Below are 23586 nucleotides of genomic sequence, written 5' to 3' on the forward strand. Positions count from 1 at the left end.
ATATTTCAAATTTTAAATTTAAGCTGGAAAACCTCCGTGTATTACTAGGGGAGGTGTTAGCGGCTCTGAATGATTGTAACACAGTTGCAATACCAGAGAAAATGTGTAGGTTGGATAAATATTTTGCGGTACCGTCGAGTACTGACGTTTTTCCTATACCTAAGAGACTCACTGAAATTGTCACTAAGGAGTGGGATAGACCCGGTGTGCCGTTCTCACCCCCTCCGATATTTAGAAAAATGTTTCCAATAGACACCACCACACGGGACTTATGGCAAACGGTCCCTAAGGTGGAAGGAGCAGTTTCTACTTTAGCTAAGCATACCACTATCCCGGTGGAGGATAGCTGTGCCTTTTCAGATCCAATGGATAAAAAGTTAGAGGGTTACCTTAAGAAAATGTTTGTTCAACAAGGTTTTATATTGCAACCCCTTGCATGCATTGCGCCTGTTACGGCTGCAGCAGCATTTTGGTTTGACTCTCTGGAAGAGACACTTGAATCAGCTCCATTAGATGAGATTACACACAAGCTTAAAGCTCTTAAATTAGCTAACTCATTTATTTCAGATGCCGTAGTACATCTAACTAAACTTACGGCTAAGAATTCCGGATTCGCCATTCAGGCGCGCAGAGCACTGTGGCTAAAATCCTGGTCAGCTGACGTTACTTCTAAGTCTAAATTACTTAATATACCTTTCAAAGGGCAGACCTTATTCGGGCCCGGATTGAAAGAAATTATCGCTGACATTACAGGAGGTAAAGGCCATGCCCTGCCTCAAGACAGAGTCAAACCTAAGGCTAGACAGTCTAATTTTCGTTCCTTTCGGAATTTCAAAGCAGGAGCAGCATCAACTTCCTCTGCTCCAAAACAGGAAGGATCTGTTGCTCGCTACAGACAGGGCTGGAGACCTAACCAGTCCTGGAACAAGGGCAAGCAAGCCAGGAAACCTGCTGCTGCCCCTAAAACAGCATGAATTGAGGGCCCCCGATCCGGGAACGGATCTAGTGGGGGGCAGACTTTCTCTCTTCGCCCAGGCTTGGGCAAGAGATGTCCAGGATCCCTGGGCGCTAGAGATAATATCTCAGGGATACCTTCTGGACTTCAAATACTCTCCCCCAAGAGAGAGATTTCATCTGTCAAGGTTGTCAACAAACCAAACAAAGAAAGAGGCGTTTCTACGCTGCGTACAAGAGCTTTTATTAATGGGAGTAATCCATCCAGTTCCATGATCGGAACAGGGACAAGGGTTTTACTCAAATCTGTTTGTGGTTCCCAAAAAAGAGGGAACTTTCAGGCCAATCCTGGATTTAAAGATCCTAAACAAATTCCTAAGAGTTCCATCGTTCAAAATGGAGACTATTCGGACAATTTTACCCATGATCCAAAAGGGTCAGTACATGACCACAGTGGATTTAAAAGATGCTTACCTTCACATACCGATTCACAAAGATCATTACCGGTATCTAAGGTTTGCCTTTCTAGACAGGCATTACCAGTTTGTAGCTCTTCCATTCGGATTGGCTACGGCTCCAAGAATCTTCACAAAGGTTCTGGGAGCTCTTCTGGCGGTACTAAGACCGCGAGGAATTTCGGTAGCTCCGTACCTAGACGACATTCTGATACAAGCTTCAAGCTTTCAAACTGCCAAGTCTCATACAGAGTTAGTACTGGCATTTCTAAGGTCACATGGATGGAAGGTGAACGAAAAGAAGAGTTCTCTCTTTCCACTCACAAGAGTTCCCTTCCTGGGGACTCTTATAGATTCTGTAGAAATGAAAATTTACCTGACAGAAGACAGGTTAACAAAACTTCAAAGTGCATGCCGTGTCCTTCATTCCATTCAACACCCGTCAGTGGCTCAATGCATGGAGGTAATCGGCTTAATGGTAGCGGCAATGGACATAGTACCCTTTGCACGCCTACACCTCAGACCGCTGCAATTGTGCATGCTAAGTCAGTGGAATGGGGATTACTCAGACTTGTCCCCTTCTCTGAATCTGGATCAAGAGACCAGAAATTCTCTCCTATGGTGGCTTTCTCGGCCACATCTGTCCAGGGGGATGCCATTCAGCAGGCCAGACTGGACAATTGTAACAACAGACGCCAGCCTTCTAGGTTGGGGCGCCGTCTGGAATTCTCTGAAGGCTCAGGGACAATGGAATCAGGAGGAGAGTCTCCTACCAATAAACATTCTGGAATTGAGAGCAGTTCTCAATGCCCTTCTGGCTTGGCCCCAGTTAACAACTCGGGGGTTCATCAGGTTTCAGTCGGACAACATCACGACTGTAGCTTACATCAACCATCAGGGAGGGACAAGAAGCTCCCTAGCAATGATGGAAGTATCAAAGATAATTCGCTGGGCAGAGTCTCACTCTTGCCACCTGTCAGCAATCCACATCCCGGGAGTGGAGAACTGGGAGGCGGATTTTTTAAGTCGTCAGACTTTTCATCCGGGGGAGTGGGAACTTCATCCGGAGGTCTTTGCCCAAATACTTCGTCATTGGGGCAAACCAGAGATAGATCTCATGGCGTCTCGACAGAACACCAAGCTTCCTCGTTACGGGTCCAGATCCAGGGATCCGGGAGCGGTCCTGATAGATGCTTTGACAGCACCTTGGACCTTCAGGATGGCTTATGTGTTTCCACCCTTCCCGATGCTTCCTCGATTGATTGCCAGAATCAAGCAGGAGAGAGCATCAGTGATTCTAATAGCACCTGCATGGCCACGCAGGACTTGGTATGCAGATCTGGTGGACATGTCATCCTGTCCACCTTGGTCTCTACCTCTGAAACAGGACCTTCTGATACAGGGTCCTTTCAAACATCAAAATCTAACTTCTCTGAAGCTGACTGCTTGGAAATTGAACGCTTGATTTTATCAAAACGTGGTTTTTCTGAGTCATTTATTGATACCTTAATACAGGCTAGGAAGCCTGTTACCAGAAAGATTTACCATAAAATATGGCGTAAATACCTATATTGGTGCGAATCCAAAGGTTACTCTTGGAGTAAGGTTAGGATTCCTAGGATATTGTCTTTTCTACAAGAAGGTTTAGAAAAGGGTTTATCCGCTAGTTCCTTAAAGGGACAGATCTCAGCTCTGTCCATTCTGTTGCACAAACGTCTGTCAGAAGTTCCAGACGTTCAGGCTTTTTGTCAGGCTTTGGCCAGGATTAAGCCTGTGTTTAAAGCTGTTGCTCCGCCATGGAGTTTAAACCTTGTTCTTAATGTTTTACAGGGCGTTCCGTTTGAACCCCTTCATTCCATGGATATAAAGTTGTTATCTTGGAAAGTTCTATTTTTAATGGCTATTTCCTCGGCTCGAAGAGTCTCTGAGTTATCAGCCTTACATTGTGATTCTCCTTATTTGATTTTTCACTCGGATAAGGTAGTTCTGCGTACTAAACCTGGGTTCTTACCTAAGGTAGTCACTAACAGAAATATCAATCAAGAGATTGTTGTTCCATCCTTGTGTCCAAATCCTTCTTCAAAGAAGGAACGTCTTCTGCACAATCTGGATGTAGTTCGTGCCCTAAAATTTTACTTACAGGCAACTAAAGAATTTCGACAAACGTCTTCCCTGTTTGTCGTTTACTCTGGTCAGAGGAGAGGTCAAAAAGCTTCTGCTACCTCTCTCTCTTTTTGGCTTCGTAGCATAATACGTTTAGCTTATGAGACTGCTGGACAGCAGCCTCCTGAAAGAATTACAGCTCATTCCACTAGAGCTGTGGCTTCCACTTGGGCCTTTAAGAATGAGGCCTCTGTTGAACAGATTTGCAAGGCTGCAACTTGGTCTTCGCTTCATACTTTTTCCAAATTTTACAAATTTGACACTTTTGCTTCTTCGGAGGCTATTTTTGGGAGAAAGGTTCTTCAGGCAGTGGTTCCTTCTGTATAAAGAGCCTGCCTATCCCTCCCGTCATCCGTGTACTTTTGCTTTGGTATTGGTATCCTAGAAGTAATGATGACCCGTGGACTGATCACACTTAACAGGAGAAAACATAATTTATGCTTACCTGATAAATTCCTTTCTCCTGTAGTGTGATCAGTCCACGGCCCGCCCTGTTTTTTACGGCAGGTAAATATTTGTATAATAATATGGCAGCTCTGCTGGGTGAATCCTCTTGCACTTCCTGTTGGGGAGGAGTAATATCCCAGAAGTAATGATGACCCGTGGACTGATCACACTACAGGAGAAAGGAATTTATCAGGTAAGCATAAATTATGTTTTCGGACTTCATTTAAATTTTTACCTAAAGTTGTGAATTCTAACAACATTTGTAGAGAAATTGTTGTCCCTTTGTTGTGTCCTAATCCTAAGAATTCTTTGGAAAGATATTTACATTCTTTGGACGTGGTAAGAGCTTTGAAATATTATGAGGAAGCTACTAAAGATTTCAGAAAGACTTCTAGTCTATTTGTTATCTTTTCTGGTTCTAGGAAAGGTCAGAAGGCTTCTGCCATTTCTTTGGCGTCTTGGTTAAAGCTTTTGATTCGTCATGCTTATTTGGAGTTGGGTAAATCCCCGCCTCAGAGGATTACGGCTCATTCTACTAGGTCAGTTTCTACTTACTGGGCTTTTAAGAATGAAGCTTCTGTTGTTGGTAGAAAAGTTCTTCAGGCAGCTGTTTCAGTTTGATTCTTCTGCTTATATTGTCAGTTTTTTTCAATATAAAGATTAAAACTTTTGATTTGGGTTGTGGATTGATTTTTCAGCAGAATTGGCTGTCTTTCATTTTTATCCCTCCCTCTCTAGTAACTCTTGCTTGGAAGTTCCACATCTTGGGTATTTGCTATCCCATACGTCACTAGCTCATGGACTCTTGCCAATAACATGAAAGAAAACATAATTTATGTAAGAACTTACCTGATAAATTCATTTCTTTCATATTGGCAAGAGTCCATAAGGCCCACCCTTTTTTGTGGTGGTTATGATTTTTTTTGTATAAAGCACAATTATTCCAATTCCTTGTTGATGCTTTCGCTCCTTTCCTATCACCCCACTTCTGGGATATTCGTTAAACTGAATTGTGGGTGTGATGAGGGGTGTATTTATAGGCATTTTGAGGTTTGGGAAACTTTGCCCCTCCTGGTAGGAATGTATATCCCATACGTCACTAGCTCATGGACTCTTGCCAATATGAAAGAAATGAATTTATCAGGTAAGTTCTTACATAAATTATGTTTTTTTCAATATATCAAGTGCAATTTGGAGCCTAAGCTAAACACTTGGGTGACCTGGTTTGTTTATCAAGTGAATACTAGCATATCTGTCAGGTAAGAGGGGTTTGGCTCTTGAAATTATCTTCAACCAAATAGTCTTAACTTTACACAAAATTAATTGCCTTTTAGTTTAAATAAGCAGGAAAACAAAAGCAAAGGAAACCACATACATGTCGTAATGATTTCCATTAAAAGGGACATAAAAACATAAATTATGCTTACCTGATAATTTTCTTTTCTTGTGACGGGAAGAGTCCACAGCTGCATTCATTATGTTTGGGAATTCAGAACCTGGCCACCAGGAGGAGGCAAAGACAACCCAGCCAAAGGCTTCAAATACCTCCCCCACTTCCCTCATCCCCCAGTCATTTTGCTAAGGGAACAAGGAACAGTAGGAGAGATATCAGGGTAAAAAAGGTGCCAGAAGAACAAAAATGTACTGCCGCCCTATAGATAAAATACGGACGGGAGCTGTGGACTAAGCATAATTTATGTTTTTCTTCTTAAAAGGGAAGAGTCCACAGCTGCATTCATTACTTTTGGGAAAACAATACCCAAGCTAGAGGACACTGAATGCAATCAAAGGGTGTGTACAAGAAAAGGCGGCTTCTTCAAAAGGCACCACAGCCTGAATTACTCGACACCCTACAAAAAACTACAGCGGTATCTGTGGCATTAGCTGCTTTTCCTATGTTAAAGGGAAAACGCAAGAGGAAAATTAGAGATTCAGATAGCAAGGTTTCTGTTCCAGCTCTTACTACCCAGGTTGCCCTCCCTCATAGCTCTGAGGAGGAAGATACGTCGGTAGCCTCTGAGGGTGAAATCTCAGATTCGGACAGTATAATGCCTTCTTCTGATGCTAAAGTAATATCCTTCAGATTTAAGCTTGAACACCTTTGTGTACTGTTAAAGGAGGTTTTGGCTACTTTGGACGACTACGATATTCCTATCGTTGTCAACCCAAAGAAATCTAGTAAACTTAATAGTTAATTTGATGTTCCTTTGCCTGTGGAGGTGTTTCCTGTTCCAGACTGTGCTACGGAGATTATTACACAGGAATGGGAGAAGCCAGGGGTACCCTTTTCCCCATCTCCTATTTTTAAAAGGATGTTTCCTATTGCCGACTACATTAAAGAGCCATGGCACCCGGTGCCTAAGGTAGAAGGAGCCATTTCTACTCTGGCTAAGAGAACTACTATTCCTAATGAGGATAGCTGCTCCTTTAAGGATCCAATGGACAAAAAGCTGGAGGCTTTTTTGAAGAAGATATGTGATCATCAAGATCTCCAATGGCAACCTGCAGTGTGTATTGCCACTGTGACAAGCATGGCATTTTATTGGTCCGATGCCTTGTCTGATTCTCTTCAGGTAGAGACTTCCTTGAATGAGATCCAAGACAGGATTAAGGCTCTTAAATTAGCCAATTACTTTATTTCTGATGCTACCATGCAAGTTATTAAACGGGGAGCCAAGATATCTGGCTTCGCTGTGCTAGCCCGTAAGGCACTGTGGCTGAAATCTTGGTCAGCTGATGTTTTCTCTAAGGTTAAGCTTCTGGCGATTCCTTTCAAGGGTAAGACCTTGTTTGGACCCGGTCTGGCAGAAATATTTTTTGACATTACGGGTGGAAAAGGGTCTTTTCTTCCACAAGATAAGAAGAGTAGACATAAGGGACGTCAGAGTAATTTGTGTTCCTTTCGTAACTTCAGAGGAAAGTCTTCCCCTTTTTCTTCTAAGCAGGAGCAGTCCATGTCCTCTTGGAGACCCAATCAGTCTTGGAACAAGGGGAAGCAATCAAAGAACCCTGCAGCTGAGTCTAAGTCAGCATGAAGGGTTTGTCCACCATCCAGGATCAGATCAAGTAGGGGGCAGACTTTATCATTTTTGTCAAGCATGGATACGAAATGTCCCAGATCCCTGGGCTGTGGACATATTATTAAAAAATCCAAGTCGAGTGACAGCAAACAAAGGTTTATTTAGGTACTTTGCACAGTGTCAAATGGCAGCAACGTTTTGGGATTAACTCCCTTAATCATGCATGATTAAGGGAGTTAATCCCGAAACGTCGCTGCCACTTGTCACTGTGCAAAGTACCTAAATAAACATTTGTTTGCTGTCACTCAACTTGGATTTTTTTATATTATCTTTGGAGACAGGAGTGAGTCTCCTGAGTGACGTGCAACTGTCCGTTGAGTGCTGAACTGAACTGTTTGTGTTTATATCTGTGGACATATTATCTCAGGGTTACAAAATAGAATTCAAGAGCTTTCCTCCCAGGGGCAGGTTCTTCCTCCTCATGATTATCTGCAGACCAAGTAAAAAGAGAGGCGTTCTTAAAATGTGTTCAGGATCTTTTCTCCCTGGGAATTATAGTTCCAGTTCCTGTACAGGAACAGGGCCTAGATTTCTATTCCAATCTGTTCGTCGTTCCCAAAAAAGAGGGAACTTTCCCGACCTTCCGGTCTACACAAGTTTCTCAGAGTACAGTCCTTCAAGATGGAAACTATTCGTTCCATTCTTCCTTTAGTCCAAGAGGGTCAGTTCATGACAACCATAGATCTGAAGGATGCATATCTTCATGTTCCCATTCACAGGGATCATCACAAGTTCCTGAGATTGTCCTTTCTAGACAAACATTTTCAGTTTGTGGCCCTTCCGTTTGGACTTGCCATATCTACCAGAATTGCTGTCATACCTGGACGACACATTGGTTCAGGCGCCATCTTTTCCACAAACAAACTCTCATACAGAGATCTTGTTGTCTTTTCTACGTTCCCACGGTTAAAAAGTGAATCTGGAAAAGAGTTCCCTTGTTCCATCTACAAGGGTAGTTTTCTTAGGGACCATAATAGATTCCCTATCTATGATAATATTTCTGTTGGAGGTCAGAAAATCAAAGATTCTTTCCTCTTGCCTCTCTCTGCAGTCTACTGTTCGGCCGTCAGTGGCTCAATGTATGGAGGTCATTGGTCTGATGGTCGCTTCCCTGGACATCATTCCCTTTGCTCGTTTCCATTTGAGAGCTCTGCAGTTATGCATGCTCAGGCAATGGAATGGAGACCATTCAGATCTCTCTCAGAGGATAGGTCTAGATCAGTCAACAAGAGACTTTCTCCCGTGGTGGCTTTCTTAGGAGCATCTTTCTCAGGACACATGCTTCCTGGAGACTTTCCTGGGTGATTGTACCCACGGACGCCAGCCTGCTGGTTAAAGGCGCAAGGACTATGGACTCGGGAGGAGTCTGCTCTCCCCATAAACATCTTGGAGTTGAGAGCAATTTACAATGCTCTGATGGCTTGGCCTCAGTTGTCCTTAGCGAAGTTTATTAGGTTTTAGTCGGACAATATCACCTCAGTGGCTTACATCAACCATTAGGGAGTTACTCTGAGTTCCTTAGCCATGAAGGAGGTGACTCAGATTTTTTGGTGGGCGGAAGCTCACAATTGCTGTCCATCTGCCATCCACATTCCAGGAGTGGACAACTGGGAAGTGGACTTCCTGAGCAAAAACAGGCTTTTCATCCCGGTGAGTTGGCTCTTCATCAGGAGGTGTTCTCCAGGTTAACCATTAAATGGGGGGTGCCAATGTTGAATCTGATGGTGTCTCGGCAGAACACCAAGCTTCCAAGGTACGGTTCAAGGTGAAGGGATCCGCAGGCAGCCCTGATAGATGCTCTGGCGGTTCCTTGGGATTTTAGTCTAGCATACCCGTTTCCTCCGTTGCTCTCCTTCCACGAGTCATTGCTCGTATCAAACAGGAGAGAGCATATGTAATTCCAATAGCCCCTGCTTGGCCTTGCAGGATCTGGTATGCAGACCTAGTGGAGATGTCATCTCTTCCACCTTGAAAGTTGCCTCTGTTGAAGGACCTTCTAACTCAGGGTCCATTCCTCCATCCAAATCTTATTTCTCTAAAGCTGACCGCTTGGAGATTGGACGATTAGTCCTGTCTAAGCGTGGTTTTTCTGTGTTGGTCATTGAGACCTTGATTCAGGCTTGTAAGCCGGTTACTAGAAAGATTTTCCATAAGGTATGGTGTTAATATCTTTATTGGTGTGAATCCAAGGGCTACTCTTGGAGTAGGGTAAAGATTGCTAGAATTCTGTACTTTCTCCAGGAAGGTCTGGAGAAGGGATTGTCAGTCAGTGCTCTGAAAGGTCAGATTTCTGCACTATGTATTTTGTTACATAAGCGTCTGGAGGATGTGCCAGATGTTCAATCTTTTTGTCAGACCCTGGTCAGAATCCGACCTGTGTTTAAGTCTGTTGCTCCTCCTTGGAGCCTTAACCTTGTTCTTAAAGTTTTGCAGCTGACACAGTTTAAGCCTAAGCATTTCATAGACAAAGTTGTTATCTTGAAAGGTTTTGTTTCTTATTGCCATCTCTTCTGCTCGGAGAGTCTCGGAACTCTCGACTTTGCAGTGTGATTCGCCTTACCTTATCTTCCATGCTGATAAGGCGGTTCATCGTACTAAATTTGGGTTTCTCCCTAAGGTGGTTTCTGTTTCGGTGGTGCCTTCTGTTTAGGCCTGCCTGTCTTGTTATCCTTCCCTTGTCATCTGTGTCCTCTAGCTTGGGTATTGGTTCCCACTAGTAATTGAGGACGTTGTGAACTCACCATATCTTAGGAAAGAAAACAAAATGTATGCTTACCGGATAAATGGGGAATACATGACCCCACCCTTTTATTTAAGACAGTTATTTTTGACTAAACCTCAGGCACCTCTGCACCTTTGTGTTATTCCTTTTTCCATTTCTATTAGGTCATGGAGTTACACTTAACAGCTTTGCTGTGCTGTTCTTTGCCTCCTCCTGCTGGCCAGGAGTGATATTCCAACTAGTAATTGAGGACGTTGTGGACTCACCATATCCGGAAATAAATACATTTATCAGGTAAGCATAATTTTTTTTCTGTATTTTATATCTGCATTTAATTGTGTAGAATGTAATATTAATAACATACCAGCAGGGGGAGTCTTCTGTGAGTATTTTTTTTAGAAATGATGTAGTGATGAGAAGGGTGGGGTTATACACCTGTGTAAGGTATTTAAGGTGATATGTTACACATATAATACCTGCTTCCATAAAATGGAATAAAAATGAATTCCTGAATTTGTGGTGGTGCTGCTTTTTTGGATTTTTAGATCGGGAAATTATGGGAGTTGTTGTTCTAGCTCCTTTACAGAAACAGGGGGATCAGATTTATTCAGATCTCTTCATTGTTCAAAGAAAAGGAAGGCACTTTTACACCAGTCCTGGATTTGAAAGCTCTGATAAAATTTGTAAGAATTCCTTCTTTTAAAATGGAAACTATTTGGACTATTCTGTCTTTTGTTCAGCAAGGTCAGTTTATGTCCACAATAGATTTAAATGATGCTTCTCTTGATGTTGCAATACACAGGGAACATTACTAGTTTCTGAGATTTTCCTTTCTAGAAAAGCATTTTAAGTTTGTTGCTCTACCATTTGGTCTGGCTACTGCTCCAATAATTTTCACAAAGCTTCTTGGTGCCCTATAGTCTATGCTTAGAACTCAGGGTATTGCAGTTTTTTCATACCTGGAGGATATCTTGGTTCAAGCTCCATCATTTCCTTTAGCAGAATCTCGCACCAACCAACTGTTGTTGTTTCTTCAATAATATGGTTGGAGGATTGATTTTTCAAAGAGTTATTTAAAGGGACATTAAAGTCCAAATTAAACTTTCATGATGCAGATAGGGCATGTAATTTTAAACAACTTTCCAATTTACTTTTATCATCAAATTTGCTTTGTTCTCTTTATATTTTTAGTAGAAAGCTAAACCTGGGTAGGCTCATATGCTAATTTTTAAACCCTTGAAGGCCCCCACTTATCGTATCAGTTTTTCACAGCTAGAGGGTGTTAGTTTATGTGTGCCATATAGATAAAAATTGTGCTCATGCCTGTGGAATTATATATGAGTCAGCACTAATTGCCTGAAATGCAAGTCTGTCAAAAGGTCTGAGATAAGAAGGGAGTCTGCAGAAGATTAGATGCAATTACAGAGGTAAAAAGTATATTACTATAACCGTGTTATGCAAAACTGGGAATGGTAAATAAAGGGATTATATATCTTTTTAAACAATAACATTTTGGTGTTTACTGTCTCTTTAATTCCTCAAACAAAGATATTTTTGGGGGGATTTCAAATAGATTCAATCTCCATGAGTCTTTCTCCAACAGAGCAGAGAAGGTTAAAATTTGTGTTAGCTTGTCTGAACCTTCAGCATCTCTCTCTTTCCCCTCTGTTGCTCTTTGTTATTTCTAGGTCTTATGATTGCAGCTTCAGATGCAGTTCCGTTTGCTCGTTTTCACATGAGACCTCTTCAGCTTTGTATGCTTAGTCAGTGGTGAAGCCTTTGGTAGGTAATTCATCCGGCAGTTGACTCGGAATAATGTTTTTCTTGCCTGACTGATTTATTTTTTTAGTGTATTAAAAAAAATTGCCATTTTTGGGTTTTTGTGGGGTTGTGGATTTATTTCAGCAGTGGGAAAAAATTATGTTTTTTTAAATCCCTCCCTTTATGTTATTACTCTTGGACTCCACAGCTTGGGTATTTGTTCTCAGGAGTAATGGATTGTGGACTTTCAGCACTTGTATGAAAGAAAACATAATTTTCTAATGGGAAAGAATCCACAGCCGCATTCATTACTTGTGGGAAATAAGAACCTGGCCACCAGGAGGAGGCAAAGACACACCAGCCAAAGGCTTAAATACTCCTCCCACTTCCCCTATCCCCCAGTCATTCTTTGCCTTTCGTCCCAGGAGGTTGGCAGAGAAGTGTCAGAAGTTTTTATTTTTGATTATTGTACTTTTATTTACTTTTACAAATGTCTCTTATGGAGGGTACTACCCTTCGACATGGGACAGGAGTTTTAAGTAGTGCTGTCAGTCTCTCAGTGAGGGCCTTGGCGAATGTTAGAGTCCGGAGATGCAGTGGGAGTTCCCTCTGCGACACCATCCCAACTTGTATTAACAGCTCCTTCAGCACTTAGCATTGCCGAACTTCGTTTCGCTACCTGCTATCTTCTTTGTAATCCATGACGGAGGTGATGCAACTATTAGTCAGACTTGAAGGCCGTGTTCCTGTTCCACGACGTAGATTCCGGTAAGATCGTTTCATTTTATTACATTGATGTAATGTGATTTATTGTGACAGCTAAGTATGGGTCTCAGTGAGGCACATTCTGTACCGATCTGGGAATCAAGGGATAATTTCTTCCTTAGGCGGGATTTGTGAACGGGGAGGGTTCTTTTAATCATGTTTCTTATGTGATTCAACCTGCTTTGTGTAGTGGGTATTGGCTCTAAGACTGTGACATCTAGCGTTAATCTATGTTGTGGCATAGTGGCTTGCTCTCTGGACTTGCAAACTGAAAGTCCAGGGTTCAGATCCTCCTTCTGATGCTGGTTGTAACCTTTTTGCTAGTTTCTAGACTTACTTAACTTTTTTTTCTGTGGTGCCTAGTTTTCCGCCTTCTGGTGGCGCGCTTTTTGGATTACGCGGTTCACCTGGCGACCGGGCATTGTTACACTTGGTGGTTTTTCCGCTTCTGCATTCCTGACCGTGTGACGACGAAAGAAGGTCTTCTCCGCTGAGGTCTGGTCATTGGAGGTGGTGAGTGCCCCAGCCATTGTGGGTGTCAGATGCCGGTAGTTTTTCCATATAGTGCTTTACTTTTTATAGTCTTTAGTCATGGAGGATTCTAATGTTGGGACTATTGTTATTTCAGATTCTGAATCGTCCTCTGATGAGGATTGTACTTTGGCCCAGTTGGCGCAAGTCAACCAGTCATGTCTCTTATGCCTTCGTAGTGTGCCGGGTTCCTCGGGCTCGTGGAACCATGGGTCTGCTGAGCCATCGGCCTCTGGGGGCTCTGCTCCTCAAGTGGAGACTTCCCATGCGCACCCTTCTTCTTCTTTTGCGGGTGACCCTGATGTTGATGTCTCCTCCGCACAGAGTGGATTGTTGATGACGGGGCTTTTTCATTTTAATTTGTTGGTGCTTGTTCGTCTGCAGGACCTCGATGTTTCTTCGCTGTTGTGTTCCTGCTCTACTATCCCGGGTGTCCAGACCATGGGTGGCACTATAGTTTTTTCCCTGGGGGTGATTGTTCCTCCATATTGTGCCTTTCGTTATAGGATTGCGCAGCTACGTGTCCTACTACGTAGTCTTTTTGACTTGTTGGGGGATCCTTTCCTTTATCGGCCGGGAACTTCTAAGTTCTCTTATGATCCTTCTAGCTAGACTAGTGGGGATGATGTAATCTTCTGTCGGTCTATCGTAATCTTTCCCCAAAAATTTTTTTGAAGGTTCCGGCCTTCATTTGGCGGGTCCTACGGAGGCTTGGTTCTTTCTGGGCGGATAGCTACGGGTTGCCTGTTATTTCTTTTCATCCGGTTAGGATTTATTTAATTTTATTATCTCTTTTTCTGCGGAATTTCTGGGATTGATTTGCTAGTTACTTCCACGGAAGTTGTTCCCGGTTTGTTGGTCCAGAGTTTTCTGTGTTCCTTGTTAATTGGTTAGTGACACACGTTGCACCTGACTGGTTCGGCGGGACCTTGAGGTTCACTTGTTTTTTTTATAAACTACACTATACATTCACATTGTGGCCTTTCGGGTCAGGATGTCGGGAGGGCTTGGGTTGGCCCAAATCAGTCTGCATCCCAGTGACTGGATTGGTGGAGTTCTACCACGTCGCTTTGTCATCCCCATTTCGGGGGGTGGGGCCTTATCTGCTGTAGGCGATTTAGGATTTTTTTGGGCTGCCTCTTGGTTGTTCATCTCAGGATCCTAGGTCGGTTCTCTTGTACTGGGTGTTCCTGGTTTTTGTGGGGCACAGTTTGTGGAGATTCGGCGGACGTTGCTGTTGAGTGGCTATCTTACAGCTTGCCATGCAGGATGCCTTACCTGTGGCTATTAGAGTTTTTGCTCCAACGGAACCTGGACGTTTTGGCACGCCTTGGATCCTTCCCCGGTGCTGGAACTTGTGCATCCGATTGTCTTCTTCCGTCCCTTGGGGCCGGGTACCGGGTTGTAATGCATTTTTTTTCTGGGTCTCGTGGATCTTGGCTGCTGGTCCGGGGTTCTTCTAGTTTGGGATTGTTTCCGCGATGCTCGCAGGACTTTTCCTGTGTCCTCTTTGTAGTTTCTCTGTTTCAAGGTTTTTTCCTTGGCTGGGATTGGTCTGACCAGGTTGTTTTGGTCTGGTAGCGGCTTGGGTCTTGTTGACTCTGGTTTTGGCCAATGGAATCTCTTGTAGCGCCCTCCCTGCTCAGATCTGGTAGTGGATATGGGGTGGGCCCGGTATTCTGGTAGTGTCGGTATAACTGTTTCTATACCTGTCCCGTTTTCCCTTTTCTGGTTGTGGTACCCTTGTTGTGAGAAAGTGTGTGCCTTTAGATCTTATTTTGAAGGGTCCTTTTGACCTGTGGTTTCTCATTCTTGTTCATTCAGATCACTGGGACATGGATCTGGCCATCTTGTTTACCTTTTCCCCTTTTGTTTCTGCATTCTGCAGAATTTCTAGAGGCAGATGTGTTTTCGGGCAGGTTGTCTCGTCTTACCACGTCTATTGTGGGGGTCTGAGATGTTGTCTCTTGGAGTTCTTTGCGCTTTTTTGAGGGGCGTTGGGTGGTTTAGGTATGTCTTGTTTTTTTCTTATTGTGTCTTGTGGGCAGGTGCTCCCTGCCTTCCATCTTCCTCTGGGTGAATCTTGTTCCTTTGTGGAAGTGGTTTGTCACATTGGCCTTGTTTTTTCAGGGATAGTGATGCCTTGTGGGTTTGTCTCTTGGGTTTTGTGTCCTGCAGTTTTTCTGGGTGGATCTCCCCGTGGTTTCTGGTCGCACTCTTCTTAACGTGGCTTGTTGTTTTCTTCCCTCTCTTTTGAGTGGAGGTGGGAGTCTGTTCCCTGGGCTTCGCTTTGTCTGCGACAGGTTAGTCTACCCGGGCGTGGGCAGCTCTTGGAGAGATTTCCTGCTCCTCCTTAGCCTTCAGGCTGCTTAGGTCCTGGATGAGGTGTTCTCTGATCCTTCTGGGGGGGTGGTTGGATCCTCTGGATAACCCCTCTGTTGATGGGACATTTGTTTAGGGATAATAATTTTTTCTGGTCTCCCTTCTCTGGCTGCGGGATTTTTTGTTTGGATGGTGCCCTCAGTCTGTCTGGGGCGTTTGCCTTGGTCTCCTTCAGCTGGGAAAAGGGATTCTCCCTTTTTGGTCTTGCTTCTGCAGTTGGCTCTTGGACAAGCTATTTAGCTGTCTATGTGTCTATGGAGATGCTTTATGTTTTTTCTCCTGGCATCTAATAGTCTTTTTGGGCTTCGAGAGCGGACCTCGGTTGTCTTCCGGGAAGACCTGGTTTTGTTCCTTCTGACTTGCTATTCCCTCTGGGAATTGTTAGTCGGGGTCCCCTAGTTGGTCTAAGGGGGTGTGGCTGGGATTTGCCTCTGAGAGACGGTGTCTTCAAGGTCTGTTGTCTCAGTTGCGTCTGCTCATGGTTTCTAGCCAGGCCCTGGGACTGTCTGTGGGTTTGTGTCCATGAGGCCGTTTTCTTTTTCCCAATTATTTTTGTTCCCTGTTTTCAGACGGAACAGGACTTTTTTCTTTGGGAATGTGATTTAGGTTGGTGCCTTCGTTTGGACCGCCTCTTACCCTCTCATCTTGGCATTCAGTGTCCTCTTTGGCTTGGGTATAATTTTCCCTCAAGTAATGAATGCGGTTGTGGACTCTTTCCCATTAGGAAGAAAAACATAAATTATGCTTACCTGATAATTTCATTTTCTTCCGTGGGAAAGAATCCACAGCCCCCCGACCTTTTTTGATGCATTGTTGTGTTTAATCTTCTGGCACCTTTTCACCTTGATATTTCTTCCACTGTTCCTTGTTCCTCGTCAGAATGACTGGGAGAAAAGGGAAGTGGGAGGAGTATTTAAGCCTTTGGTTGATGTGTCTTTGCCTCCTCCTGGTGGCGAGGTTCTTATTTCCCACAAGTAATGAATGCGGCTGTGGACTCTTTCCCACGGAAGAAAATTAAATTATCAGGTAAGCATAATTTATGTTTTATGCTTACCTGATAAATTAATTTCTTTCATGGTGGTCCACAAGACCCCACCCTTTGTTTTTGGGTTTAGAATTTTCTTTAGCACATCGTTTTCCCCTGCTCCTTTTATGACTCTTTCCTTTTTCTTACCTCATTATGCTTGGCTATACGTTAGACTAAGGTACATGTGAGGTGGGAGGTTTTTTTATAGAGCTTTGGGGGTTTTGGAATCTTTGCCTCCTACCTGTGGGCAAGAGCACTTACTATGTCTAGCAAATTTCAATTTTCCAGTCCCCTGTTTATGAGACCGCCACCAGCAATCAGAAATCGCTTATATGTATATACTGTTCACTCATATACATATACTGTTCAATAGGAGATGGTCATTTATAAATTGTCCATATAAATAGAATGTCCACGTTTTATTAATAGTAGTAAATTGGAACGTTTTTTATTTTAAACTGTGTGCTCTGTCTAAATCGTTAAAGTTTAATTTTGAATTGTAGTTCTACAATTTTCTTCTCAGCTGTTACTTGGTTAGGTGTGTACCATAAGATTGTTAGTTCATGCACCAAAAAGTTAAAGGGACATTATAGTCCAAAATAAAGTTTCATGATTTACTTTTATTCTCAATTTTGCTTTGTTCTCTTGGTATTTTTAGTTGAAAGCTAAACCTAGGTAGGCTCATATGCTAATGTATTAGCCCTTGAAGGCCCTTTCTTATCTGAATGCATTTTGACAGTTTTTCACAACTAGGGGGCATTTGTTCATGTGTTTCATATTGATATCATTGTGCTCACGCCCGTGGAGTTACCTAGGAGTCAGCACTGATTGACTAAAATTCAAGTCTGTAAAAAAAAAAACTGAAATAAGGGGCAGTCTGCAGAGGCTTAGATACAAGGTAATCACAGAGGTAAAAAAGTATACTACTGTGTTGGTTATGCAAAACTGTGAATGGGTAATAAAGGGATTATCTATTTTTTATTTTTTTAAACAATACAAATTCTGGTTTAGAATGTCCATTTAATAAAAGAACTAGTTGAAATTCTGAATAATGTTTATTTGATTATTTGTTGCTGTTGTCTCTAAACCTAAGAAGCAAAAAAATGTCCATTCCGTTAATGCAAAACACCATGAGGCTGAACAATCTGAATTAATTGAACAGACACAAACACTAGATGTGTCAAAATCAACTATGTCAGAACATGCTGTGATATGAGATGTCATTGCAGAAAATGCAGCATTTCTGCAGAAAGTATGGGACACATGCAGGAACTGTTTGCGCGTTTTCTTCGCAGCGCTGCTCCACATCAGACTGTTCTCTTCAAACAGCACTGTGCTCTGGCTGCACTATGTAAGTTTCCTTACACTGTCTGAAGAGAACACATTGCAACTGAGCTGATGCTTTAGTGCAACTTGTCTAGTTTTATATTGAATTCTATTTAAAAATGACCTGTAGGAAAAAAATAATTGTAAAAAAATATCTAATTGCAGAAAGTGAGTGGTAAGTTCAGAAACCACAATTGACCATGTGTATCACAGATGGTTTTCAGTTGTAAAATGAAGACCACACTCTAAGATTTAGATGTGTTAATAAATAGCATAAAGAACCTGTGTCAACCTAACCAGTGTAAGACCGATAATCCTTATCTCGTCCACCACTTTTTTACAATCAGGATGATTGACACCTCCTGCTAGCGGCCGATTGGCCTCGAATGTGCAGGGGGCGGCATTGCACAAGCATATACTTTCTTTCCTAACTATGTGATCCTATTCTCTGCTCGGCTATACCTTGAACTGAGGAGAGGTGGGATATAATTTAAGCTCCTGTGTCTTGACCTCCTCCTAGTGGTGGGAATTATATCGCACATGTTATAGATCCCTGTGCACTATCATCATTCTGAAAGAAAATAATTTATCAGGTAAGCATAAATCATGGGATATTTTTTTCTGGGAATATAAACGTTTCTATCATGTAGACTGAATATGTTATTTTTTTGGTGCACTGTAGACATCTTGTATGACAACACTATTAGAAACTAAGTTTTATTTAAAATTTCTGCTTTCAGGGTAATACAGTTGAATCTGAACATTTATCAGAACTTACAGAAGAAGAGTATGAATCCCAGTACATCAAACAGCATGACCTTAAAGGTTTTATGTGGCTGGATGCCAAATATTTAAACCCCTTCTTCACCAGAAGGCTGACACAGGAGGTATGTGAATGCTGTATAACTGTCATGTGATATACACATATTACTATGCTAAGTGCATGAGATTTTATTATAAATGATTTAGTTATGTGGAGTGAAACTACTTTGCAATATTCTTTCATTATTTATTTTGCCCCCTTGTCTTATAACGTGGCTCTAAAAATCTTTTCTCATTTTCAGAACTTAAAAGGCACCCTACTGCCATCTAAATGCTAACCCTGCTACATGTCCCTAAATGGCTTTAACTGACAACATGCAGTAATGTTCCCTTATTATGGTTATTTAATAGGATCAAGGGAACATGGCTGAATACAAAAAGTAAACATCTCTAAAAGCTTATCAAACCCAAGGCTATATTATATAGATATAATAGTTAAAGGGCCATTCAGCTCTGCATTTCAACAATGCATAAAATGTTTCATTATTGCAATATATATTCATTAATTATGTTGCTTCCTTTTGCTGTAAAATACATCTGAAAATTGTACTTGTTCCACTTTCTACCAGGGAGGCTTGGGTTATAGGGATAGGAAAGTCAAAATTAAACTTGCATGATTCAGATAAAGTATATTTAAGACACTTAAATTCACTTCTATTTTCAAATGTGCTTTGTTCTTTGGTATCCCTTGTTGAAAAAGAATACGCACATATCCTGCACTAGTGGGAGCTAGATGCTGATTGGTGCCTGCACACATTTGTCTCTTGTGATTGGCTGACTTGATATGTTCAGCCAGCTGCCAGTAGTGCAATGCTGTTCCTTCAGCAAAGGATAACATGAGAATTAAGCAAATTTAATAATAGAAGTAAATTGGAAAGTTGTTTAAAATTGTATGTTCTATTCGAATCATGAATGAAAATTTTGAGATTTCCAATTCCTTTAATACTTTTAGATAATTTATCTGTGAGGTTTTGTTTACCCCCCTCCTACCTCGCATTCTCTGTATTCATTTGCTTTTTTAAGATGGATTATAATTTTTCCATCAACAATCATGATAGTAAAAGTATTTGATAGTGAGCATACAAGGTAGTTTTATTATTGTGTGTGTGTGTATAAATATATGTTTATATTTCGTTATTAGATAACGATTAAAAAGTATGGAAAGAGGTGGAGGGGAATTTTTATTTATTTTTTCTCTCTTTGTTCCTCTTATTGTATTTCCCTTCCCCCTAGAGACCTGCTGTTTCTTACCATTACTTGACATTTTTTTATTAACGCTATCCCCTTTTGAGAATACTTACTGAGAGCCGAATATGTATTATAGTCTACAGGTTTTGGGCCCGTTCTGTAGCCACAGAGTTCCTCCAAAAGTTTATCTGGTCCGTTAGGATCATGCTAATGGCTACCTATATACAGCTATATAAATATCTTAATAAAATGAGAACTTCATATATCTGAGTGTTATTGTGTCTAAAGTAACAATGTTTTTTTTTTCTTTTTTCACTGTCCACTGTGTCACTATTATGTAAATAATGCCGCTATGGTTTGCTGCACTTGCATATGGTTACTGCACTTGCATATAAGTAATATATGTCTGTTTAGTTAAATACGTGTTAAATAAATAACTTACTTATTAACTAAGCTGAATCAAAGAGGGCAGGCTACCCCAGAGTTCATGCTATATCTGCATATTAGTTTGTGATTGGTTAGCAAAAGGGTTCTTTTGGCCTGGGGGGGGGTCAGAGAATAAATCGGTGAAAAGAAAAAAAAAACATAATATAATATGCTCCTTTAACAGAATAAAGTTGCATTATTCTTTGCAGATTTTTTCTCAAATATGAAGGTACATTGTTTATGCATCTTACATGGTCTGCTTACTGTTTTGACATATAGACCAAAACTATATATGGACAGTGAGACAGAGTGACTACACTGGAGTCGGTTACATGACCTTAATGAGCATATTTCTAATATATATTAATATAACTGCATCAGTACATAATGGGGCATAATATTTTGTTTTATTTCTACATAGCACTTATAATTTCACAACGTAAGAGGCCTTCTAGTTAATATGATAAGACATATGTAATGTAACCAGAATAAGTTCATTTTGCCTTTTATCCTCTTGAATGCATGAAACATGCACATGTTATGAGGGGTGTGCAGCAACCTTTGGTCAACCAGGAATTACTTGTAAATCGTTTATAGAGGGATTGACTGGTATTTCTGGACTGCACTGTTTAGTCAGGATCAGACTGATATATTACAGGAAAGTTCTCTGTAAAAGGCACATGCTGAGCATGCAAGAGCAGGCATAAATGAATATGCTTATCCAAAAAGAGAGAATCACTCAACCTGGAAACAAACAATAGCATAATAGCTTGTTCTATGGCTAGTCACCCTTGGAGCTCTAATAAAGTAATGCATTTTATTTTTTACAATAGAACGTTCTTTTTATCTGCTTGTGATTGTATTATTTACCAACTCTTGCCCATAGACAGTCTTCTTATTCTTTAATATTTTGTTGTGGGTTTTATTTTTTTTTGGTCTTGTATTTATGTATTTGTTTTCTTTAGTGATTGTATATTTCCATCATGAATAATAATTGTTGGTGCTTTTCAAAAAGCTTCCATTCAAAAACTTCCATAAGCTGATTTGTGTTTCCCCGTAGGACCTCCATCACGGTCGTATACAGATGAAAACCCTCACAAACAAATGGTATGAAGAGGTGCGGCAAGGACCTTCTGGATCAGAAGATGATGAGCAGGAGCTGCTTTAGAATATTGTGATGTAAACGCTTCTCTGACATTAATTAGCTGCAAGTTATACATGTACTATCTGGGTTAATTGGTCGTACTGAGGAGCTTGCACCCAAGTGAGGTTAAGCAACGTACTTTTATAACAAAGGCGATTTGTGCCTGGAACACTACACCAGTAGCGTAAGAAATGTAATTCTAATCACTGTTATGAATGTAAATTAGCTTTTTTACTGAATTTAACCAAAGTGATATGAGATTCTATGAAAGAGCTTTAAGCCTTTTAAACTACACAGACGCTCTTTGGCTAAATTGTCACAGAAACTTCTTATAATTTTCTTTTAATAGCGGGAACATGAAGGGTGGTTGAATGTTAACTAGGGATACATGTTTAACCGGGAGAATACAATGCATCTTACACGTACTGTTTTTGTTTACACATTTTAAACATTAGACATTGCAGTCACCTAGATCATTAATGTTAATTGTCAATGAAACATGCGTATTTATGTAAAATCCAGCTCTGGTACATATAGGTTGCTATAGGCTTTATCAGATCAAACTTTACTTTAAACTAACTTTATGACAGTGGCTAGTTGTTGACGGTGGACTAAAGCTCATATTGTCTCCTCCGGATAAGGCAAATGGGTGAAGTTTGACTATAGAAAAACAATTGCATTGAAAAATGTGTATTTATTTGTTTTAAAAACATTAAGACTTGGCTAGTATGTTACTCTATAGCAACACAACAACAATTTGTTGTAATTAGAAAATGTTTACTGTCTTAAGATTTTCGCCTTTTTTGTTGTTGTTAATGAAGGGAAAAATGACAACCCTGTCAGTATATACAAGCTTCTTATTGTGTATTTTACACTGTGTGACACTTTTAAACAGAACATTACTTTTTTGTTTAGTAATGTAACCTTTTTAAGGAGAAATTTGCCATCTGAAAGAGCATCTTTTAAAACTAATTACTTTTTTTTTTTTTTTAAAACCTATTTAACTTTCAGTATAACATAGTCTGTCCTTGTTACCCAATACAGATGTGGCCCATGTTTATAATAACTTATGAGCAATGAATGCCCAACGTATCTGATGTTTACAAATGATTTTACATATTTTTATGAAAAACTGTGTTGCCATTTCTTATGTATGGTAGAAATTGTTTGTCCTTTATTATTTTTTCCCATTTAAAACTGCACTCAATTTTTCTCTTTTTGGTAAATAATCACTAGGAATGGATGAGAAGGCTTCCAAGATATTAATATGTATATTAAAAAGAATAAATTGAACTAATAGGGGCCGAATGGCCCTGAATGTAACCGTTTCCGCACGAGACTTCAGGCTCACCAGAAACAGGAGTCTTAAGACCGCTGCTTCTTAACTCGTATGCCTCTTTGAGGCGGCGGACATCAATCCACCCGAAGGCATACAATCGGGATGATTGACACCACCCGATTGGCTGCAAATCTGCAGGGGGCGGTATTGCACAAGCAGTTAACCAGAACTGCTTGTGCAATGATAAATGCCGACAGCGTAAATGTCCGCTCACACTTTGTTAAATAGGCCCCATAGTATTCTAGAGCTTAACCAAAAAAGGCAGTTCCACAGCACCTTGAATAAAATGTCCTTTATTAAACTTTCATGGACAGCATAACATGCAACGTTTCGGGAACGTTATCCCTTAATCATGCATGATGAGAGATGCATGATTAAGGGATAACGTTTCCGAAACGTCGCATGTTATGCTGTCCATGAAAGTTTAATAAAGGACATTTTATTCAAGGTGCTGTGGAACTGCCTTTTTTGTACATATGTAGAGCTAAATGGTCGCTAGCTCATCCAACGTGCACCTGGCCAACTGGCCGCATCCTAGTTTGCTGGATCCACCTACAATTGTTCTAGAGCTTAACCAGTCATTAGTTGTTTTGTAGTGTGCATAACACCAAGCTATTTACAAACCAAATGCCCAAACATAGTAAGTGTCAATATGAAAAGCCAGTAAAGTTCAAAACCACTATATGATAGTTTAAAAGTACCAAGCAAACAAAAAAAGAAGTTATTTTAAAATGAATATTGCTTCTGGCCCCTTTGAAGTAGATGCCAAACTTCGCCCACTGATGACATCACAATCTGGGCTGCATATGGCGTCAAGTCACGTAAGGCTCACTAGATGCAGTGCAAAATGTGATGTCATTAGTGGGCAGCGCTTGGTAGCCATTTTAAAGTGGCCAGAAACAATATTCTTTTTTAACTTTCCTGCTGCATGATATAGAAAGGGTGCAGGAGGCCGTTAAGCTTAATCTAAGGTAAGACTTTAATAAGACTAAGGTGTAGACTGTCCCTTTAAACAGGTGTGCACCAATATAATGTTTTATTCTGACCCCTGTGA

At 41.1% G+C, this 23586-nt stretch overlaps 1 protein-coding gene across 1 annotated transcript in view; it reads left to right on the forward strand.

Moving 5' to 3' along the window:
• SLC9A8 (solute carrier family 9 member A8) overlaps positions 1 to 22797 on the forward strand; it is a gene marked incomplete in the record, with an annotated part of 719342 nt that extends 696545 nt beyond the window's left edge. The window contains 2 exon segments of the mRNA XM_053691852.1: positions 18354 to 18500; positions 21110 to 22797. Of these exon segments, the coding sequence (XP_053547827.1) occupies positions 18354 to 18500; positions 21110 to 21217 (255 nt within the window).
• Between the last annotated feature and the right edge of the window lie 789 nt (positions 22798 to 23586).

Source organism: Bombina bombina, chromosome 1 (genome assembly GCF_027579735.1).
Source record: "Bombina bombina isolate aBomBom1 chromosome 1, aBomBom1.pri, whole genome shotgun sequence".
NCBI classification, from domain to species: Eukaryota; Metazoa; Chordata; class Amphibia; order Anura; family Bombinatoridae; genus Bombina; species Bombina bombina.